Genomic DNA, 7,898 nt, shown 5'->3' with positions numbered 1-7,898 from the left:
TATCAACATTAAAAATGGCTAATTTAAACCGCTCTTATAATTTGACAATTATAACCGTTAATAAAACACTCTAATATATACTTATAGCTACGGTTGATCTACCTTTTAGAGAGGTTTGTAACCGCTCCAAAAACTGAATTATATTACTCCACCCTCCCACCGTAAAAATTGAATTATTTGGATGATAAACTTAGCCAAACATCCTCGTATTCTAATTATGTGAATTATACATTAAATTATTTTAAAATATTTACTAATTTTTTTTAATCAAATTTTTATTACTGTAAGATAAAAAAAAATTATAATTTTTTTCCAAATTTATAAAAAAATCTAATGAACTAAATAATTCCCAAATATTTCAATATATATTTATAACCTGAGATTTTAAAAATATTTTGTTTGCATAGATGAAGATTATACCGGATCATATTGATGCATAAAAAAATATTATTAATTTTTTTAATAAAAAATATTATTAAAATTATTAATATAACCTAATAATTAAATAAATAAATAAATAAATAACAATACACAAGTAAATATAAATAGCTATTAAAATGTTCTAAAATTAATAGCTTTCTCACACTCGCGCGCAGAAGTTTCCCAACACTCGGAATTGCTTTCTCATGGCAAAATTCTACTATTGAGTTCGATTTCAACCGTTTTTGGCTTTTGGAGGTATTTCTAGCTTAAGATTTTCCATATATTTTGTTTTTTGTGAATATGATTTTCAGAAAAAATGCACCGAAAAAGGCTATTGTTGATTCTAGGCGTACGTTGTAATTGCTCGTAGATTTTTGGAGTAAGGCTATTGTCGATTCTAGGCGTATTTTGGAGGTACATTTAATTGCTCTTGATTTCCTGTTCTTTTCTTCGAATAATGCTAATTTAGGGTGAAAATCAATCGATTCGCTAACTTAGATTGAAAAATATGATTCTATTTTTTCTAGTTTTCAGAAAATTCGGAAAGGGAGACAGATTGGATTATTGATTGCGAAGGAGTGATTAACTTAACAAATTCGGAAAGGGTAACATATTTTTTAATTAATTACTGACTATTTTGTGTGTTGCGTTGGGATGTGATTCGTTGGAGTTTGTAAATAATAAACAATATACAAACTTTAAAATATGAGCTTCCTGGTAACATATTTTTTAATCTGTTATTGATTAATGAATTATAGACAGACTTTAAAATACTTATTTGTAAAAGACGGATTTTGAATTGTGTGGGTGTCTCTTATTGACAGGTTCAAATATTGGACTGTTGATTTTAACAATATGTTACCAATCAGCTATTAGGTGACAAACCTTGTTTAAAACTTGATTCTTTGTTAAGAGAGTGAAAGATTTTTGTGTCCTTTTATTTCTTCGAGTTACCTACTTCTGAGTTTCCCTTTCTAGTTCACGAATAAATGAGTATTACTAAAAAAAATGAGTACTATAAAGAAAAAATAAACAATGGAAATAGATTTAATTATTATTTATGATTGTTTTTTATTTGATGCAATCTTCTGTTTTCTTTATTCATAATACTCAAACTTGAGCATTGTTGAAGAAACATCAAATGTCTTCCAACTGGATATCTTTATGGATATGTCACATGTACTAATTGAATTATTGACAAATTGATGTCACAAAATTAGATATGGTATCCACCAAGACAAGAAAGAGCAATTATTTCTTTGAATGTGAAAGTGTGTGAATGGCATTTCAATTTTCACCGTGCAAATGCTCAACAAACTTCTCAAATTGTGCGTGGATGACATTTTATATAGTAGCTATTATTTGATTTTTAAGAGTTGTTAGGCGTGATGGATAGATTCTTTTTTAAGAGTTATTAAGCGTGTGACGCCACACCAAATTATCTGTTAGTTTTCTTTTGTGTTGCGTTTGGATTTTATATCTAGGAAATTCTCTAGGAAATTTCCAGGATCTCATTTGTAGCTTATGAATTCTGAATTAGTAAGTCAATAAACATAACACAAAAGATCAGGATGAATTCAGTCATAACGAGTCCAATAGGATTACCCCACCTAATATTCCAAGGCTGGCAGAAAGTTCATTAATAGTCTAAAGTCAGTATGTGGCTTTGTTTTACATTATAAGCTCAATTAAGATGCATACTCTGTTTATTATTTCAGGGAATAGTTTGCTTACATTTTTAGCCTCCATAGACAGCTTAAGACCACCTCACAGCATGAAAAGGCCCTGCATTCCAGCATCTACCAGCTAAACAACCTTCCTCTACAGTGTTTCGAAATGACAAATAAAAGAATGAAAAAGTTGCTTCGGCATATTAGGGGACGTGCTAGGAGAGAAGAACCAAATGATGGAGGACATGATGATGAGAATGAATTATCACAAGATGCAACATCTCTTTCTCAGTCAGAAACACAAAATGATGAACAAGAAACACAGCAGAATGCGGAGACAGTGGAGGAAGGTTAATTTTTTAAAATTATAAATAGCTGATTAAATTTACATGAAATGAAAATTCTGTTGCAAAAATATTTTCAGGTACATCTCAAAGGAAACAAAATAAGCGTGGTAGGACGGTAATGAAGGAAGTTCGTTCATTAGGTCCCAATGAGTTGCTGGTAGTAAGATTTAATGAAAGAGGGCAACCTTTTGGAGAAATGCAGCCCACTCTTGCAAATTATGTGGGAACGGTTGCTCGGAACGGGAATCTATTGCCTGTTGAGTATTTAGATTGGAGGAGAATACCTAGAAATCGATTGAATGATGCATGGGAATCTGTAACGGTAAGTTGACAAATTAATATTCCAAACATGAATTTAAATTTGAGTTTATCTATTTAGTGTTTGCAGGAACATTTTCACATCTCGGAACGTCACCGAAATATTGTGATGCAAAATATGGGAGTTGCATGGAGGCGATGGAGGACAGAAATTAAGGCTAGATCTTATGACCCAAATATTCCCTTGAACGAGCTATTGAGCATTTGTCCCATCCCTCATGGCTTGACACTTGATGACTGGGAAGCGTTATGCAAACACTGGAAGACTACTGAGGTAGTTAATGATATTTTGAATTTTTTTATTGTATATAACTTGTGTAAATATGATATGTTTTTTTGTATACTTTTGACAGAGATCCTCAAAACTTAATCAAGAAAATGCGTATAAAAACGAGGGATTCATGCACAGGGATGCACAAACATTCCTTCATTGGAATATAAATTTGTAAGTAGGTTACATAATGACTTAACATTACAAATTCTTTGAAGTTTTATGTCTTGGGGTTTTTATAAGTTGTATCGCATTATAGTTGTATTTTTAAGTAATACGTTATGAAAAATTGGTGATAGATGAATTTGATTATTTGTCTGTTGATTAGTTTAAGGAGAATGGCAGAAAACCTACTCGTATTGAAATATTACATTTAAGTCGGCAAAGTAAGAAGAAAGGGGGTGCTTCAGTTAATGATGAAGCTGTGCGATACGAGGTAATAATTTTTTTTAGTTTTAAAACAACTTTAATATTTTTTTAACTTTATTAATTAACAAAGTTTAATTTTTGTAAGACTTTATTGGAAGAAGCTGTGCAACGTCATCTCCAAAACAAGCCTGAGGGAACACAACCAAGAGGAGCGCATGAGGCAGCATTTCGGTAATACATTTTATTTTGTTAAAGTTATGATTAACTCAATAATATTAATCACATTATTTTGATATAGTGATATATTCGGGCTTGAGCATTCTGGTCGTGTTCGATGTCTGGGAGCCGGGGCATTGCCTAGCCAAGTTTTTCCTGAGCAATTTAAGCGTAGACATTACCATGGTTATGACTATGATTCAGATGTTTCCGAGAAGTTCAAGGAAATGAATGATAAAATAAAAGAACTGGAAGCGAGGGAAGCAATACGACAAGCAGAACTAGAGGTGCGAGAAGCACAGCGCCAAGTAGAAATGGAGGCACGTGAAGCAAAGCAAGAAGAGAGAAGACGAACCGAAATGGAAGCGCGGGAAGCGGAGAGAGAGGCACGACGACAAACCAAAATGGAGATAATGATGAGACAGATGCAAGAACAACAACTGCAAAATTTAACACGTGTCATGCAAAGCATGATGAGTGGAGGTGCCGGGTAGGGGTGGTTCGGTACGGTATACCGCTTATCGTACCGAATAACGCATACCGTACCAAAAATTTCGGTATACCGACATGTCGGTATATAGAAATTTTGGTATGACATAAACCCATACCGATACCGTACCGATATTCGGTACGGTATCGGTATGATACCGGGTATACCGATTTTTTATATTATTTTTTAAAAAAATATCGGTATACACGGTATCATACCGATATACCGGAAAAAAATGGTATACACGGTATCATACCGATACCGTGTATACCGATTTTTTTTCCGGTATACCAAAATATCGAAATTTCATAAATCTTATACCGATACCGATACCGAAAATTTCGGTACGGTATCATACCGTACCGAAATTTTCGATATTTTCGGTTTTTTTTTCGGTACGGCAAAGGCGGTATGACGGCATTTCGGTATTTTTTGCCAGCCCTAGTGTCGGGGGATCACGCGGACCTGAATCTTTACCAGCACAGGTAAAATAAGGAATTTAAAGTTAACAAATGAGTTATTAAATATTACTTGTAAAAGTGCATAATACTTTAAAATCAAATTTATTTTTGTAGATGGCTGCGATGATGACAGATATTATGCAACAACACATGTCAAATGCTTCCGAAAATACTCGTGGGCATCAATTATCATCGAATCGAGAGAGTAGTAGTTAGATAGGAGTTTAGAGGAATGGCTGTACTTTTGTTTATGGTATCGTTACAAACAAACTAATGTGTTATTTTGCCATCGGTTTGTAAGGATTATCTTGTGATTTTTGTGGACTGAAATGTGGTGGTTTTTTATTGTTTTATTTGATGTTACTGACTAATCAATCCACGTTGTAATGGAATTTGGCCGTCAAAGGATTATAAAAGAATTTGGCTGTTAAAGGGTTTTAGGAGCGGTTAATAAACGTTTCTAAATTTGTACCGCTCTTGCATGTATTTTTTTACCATCGGTTCTAAAAACCGCTGCTATAGACATTTACCAAATCGATTATAAACCGCTCTAATATGAACCTTTTAGGCCGTTTCCAAACCGCTCTAAAAGATCTCTACTAAAGCTGTTCTCAACACCGCTCTAAAAGATTAACGTTTCCAATCCTTGTTAAAACGCTCTAAAAACCTTATATTAGAGCGGTTAATGTTAATTTACCAACGCCTGTTAAATACGATTCAATTGAGCCTAAGATTGCCTACAACACGAGCGTTTTGTAAACCGATGGAATATCATTAAGAGCGGTTGGAAACCGCTCTTAAAGGTCTATATAACTGCTTCAATAGACCATTTTTTTGTAGTGAATGTCACGAACCAGTTAGGTTTCGACTTAGGCTTCGTCTGTGTAAGATTTTCCTTGTGATGGTGATCTTGAGCAAGCAAGAATTTATGTTATAGTTTCTCGTGGTCAATTGTTACGAGATCAATGCCCAAAAGTTGAGAGTGTCAGCTCAACAGAAGAATCTCTAAGTAATGCGCCTTAAGGACAGAAGATGTATCAGTGTTGTGATACGCTAGAGTCAAGAAGGTTCGACCTTCGTAGAGAAGCGCAACAGTTTTCAGTTTCTTCAAGAACAAAACTGAGGAGTTTGGGGAGTGCTAAAAGTGGTCCGACAATAATGGAACTTGCAGGGATTGTGACAAGAGTCTGAGGGTGTCAAAATCTATTCGACCAGACATGCAAGAAGGTTCTTTAGTACGTTCTCGGGAATTACCCTAGATTTCGAGGAAGGAATCTTTTAAGGGGGGGAGAATGTAGTAACCCATATCCTAAATTAATGATTTATGGATAATCGAGCAATCATGTTTAGATTAAGTAAAACATGATTAAGGGATTTCTTAAAAGGTTTAAGGAGTTGAAAAATGGATCCAGAACACTCGAAAAGGGCCGGGAAGTTTGTGAGGATTCGAAGGGATCGGATGTTCCGAACCGGGATCGGAAGGTCCGAACCTAGAACGGAGCTAATGCCTAAAGAACGGATGCTTTGATGAGTTTTGAGGCTCCGGTCTTGCATGGCCAGCTGTCCGAAATTAAATTGTGATTGATGACGTCACTGAGAGGACTCCGGACAATCCAAAGGTGGATCGGAGGCTCCGAACTATTGTCGGCAGGCGTCCTCTAGAAGCTAGACACGTGGTTGGCTGAGGGCGTTTAGACGGAGGGTTCGGACACTCCGATCAGGTTCGGAGGCTCTGAACGTGTAATTGGACTGTCCGATCGCTGTCTATATAAGGGGTAGCCGAGATCAATTCTAAGTGCACCATTTCCTCTTTTTTTTTTTTTTTTTTGTAGTCTTGTAGCTATTTAGGGGATTTTCTAGTCATCCTATTGGCGAGCCAGAAGTGGCTAGGCGCTACGGGGCTAGTAGCAAAGCTGTGTCTAAGTTTTGGGACTGTCGCCATCAGCGGGCTGACGACGGACAAAGGTATAACTTTGGCTTCATAAAAATATTTAGGAGCATGGAATAACTTAGTTAAGGCTTTTATAGCTTAAATAATGATGTATGGGTAATTGCATTGTAGCGCTGATGATAGGCTGGAGAACCTAGAGTGAGACTGCTAGGACTTCCTTTAGTGAGGTACATAAGTACTGACCGAAATAGCCGGCATGATATATGATATATATGTTGCATGGGTATGTGCTATGTGTTTTCCATGTTTTACTGTTTTAGCGCATGCATGCTTTTATACGTACTAGACTGCATCCCGTGAGATGTGAGTCACGGCAGTTTTCATCGGTGATGAGTTACTCCTTATGGATTCGTGTCTAGAGAGGTTCAGCTCCTGGTTTTGCTATCACTAGGAGCGACCACGACGGTGGAGTAGACTCTATATTTGATGGGTGAATATACGAGTGCCGCGCGGACTAGCTATCCAGCACGGAGCTGTATATTCATGGAGCCCCTGAGTAGACTGTTTTACCCTTTTTTTAAAGTCACTTATGTGCTGCATATATTTTATATATCATTGATTTCGTATTGAGCGTAGTCGCTCACGTCCAGTGTGTTCTGTATATCTGGACACCTTATTCGACGGGGAAGGTGCAGGTACAGGTAGTGTGCCCAGTAGCTTGGAGAGGCCAGCGACCAATGAAGACAACATGTTTAGCTGTAGGTTTTATTTGCCGTTAGGATTAATTATTCGATTGGGTTATATAATCAAATTTGTTTAGTCGGTTGTATTCCTTCGACCAGCTTTTATTTAAATCTTCCGCAGATAATTAATGTATTTATTTTAATTTTATGCTTAATTATGTTCTAACTCTTATAAGGTAGTGGATTCGGGTTGGGTCGATACAGATAGTCACTCATGCAAGTCCTACTGGTCCTCAAGCTCAAGAGATGATGAAGATCAAGAGCTGGAATCTACCAGTGAACAAGTATTTGATTTTAGCTCTGAATAATTTACACGAGATGATTTAATTATTGCACTTCATGAAATGGCCGATGAGTACCAGAAACTGTCCATATCTTTCGAGGAAGTTAAAGCAAGGCAAAATGATCTGATAGATTCCTCGACTGAGCCCATAAAAGAACAGTCAGTCGAGAAAATAAGTCTTAAAACAAAAATTGCTATAATTCAGACTGAAAAGGAACAATTGAGGACATACTAATTGAAGCTTACTGCTGAGAATCATAGATTAAATGATTTAGTAAGATCATGGAGTAAATCCTCAAGTTTGCTGATAGAAATGCAAGATTTACAGAAACCCGTATGAGACAAAAGTGGTCTAGGGTTTGGTAAAAGTGATTGCATTGGTGTCTAGTACTTTATCAAAACTGAACATGTGTAAA

The 7,898-nt window shown here is 35.9% G+C and overlaps 1 protein-coding gene across 7 annotated transcripts; it reads left to right on the top strand.

The window, feature by feature from the left end:
• Positions 1 to 585: 585 nt before the first annotated feature.
• Positions 586 to 4,932, top strand: LOC140892244 (uncharacterized). 7 transcript variants are annotated; one of them, XM_073301072.1, is made up of 11 exons: positions 586 to 678; positions 771 to 837; positions 951 to 1,028; positions 2,142 to 2,443; positions 2,518 to 2,762; positions 2,820 to 3,032; positions 3,112 to 3,203; positions 3,358 to 3,465; positions 3,544 to 3,629; positions 3,697 to 4,589; positions 4,680 to 4,932. In XM_073301072.1, the coding sequence occupies exons 4-8, from the start codon at positions 2,260 to 2,262 to the stop codon at positions 3,404 to 3,406; spliced, it is 783 nt and encodes a 260-aa protein (XP_073157173.1). In that variant the 5' UTR covers positions 586 to 678; positions 771 to 837; positions 951 to 1,028; positions 2,142 to 2,259; the 3' UTR covers positions 3,407 to 3,465; positions 3,544 to 3,629; positions 3,697 to 4,589; positions 4,680 to 4,932. The 7 variants fall into 7 exon arrangements, with proteins under 7 accessions (XP_073157173.1, XP_073157174.1, XP_073157171.1 ...); XM_073301073.1 differs by lacking the exon at positions 951 to 1,028 and having other exon boundaries at positions 2,175 to 2,443; XM_073301070.1 differs by lacking the exon at positions 951 to 1,028.
• Positions 4,933 to 7,898: the final 2,966 nt, after the last annotated feature.

This window comes from Henckelia pumila, chromosome 3 (assembly GCF_033568475.1).
Source record: "Henckelia pumila isolate YLH828 chromosome 3, ASM3356847v2, whole genome shotgun sequence".
Classification (NCBI taxonomy): Eukaryota; Viridiplantae; Streptophyta; class Magnoliopsida; order Lamiales; family Gesneriaceae; genus Henckelia; species Henckelia pumila.
This window is presented reverse-complemented; position numbering and strand designations above follow the sequence as displayed.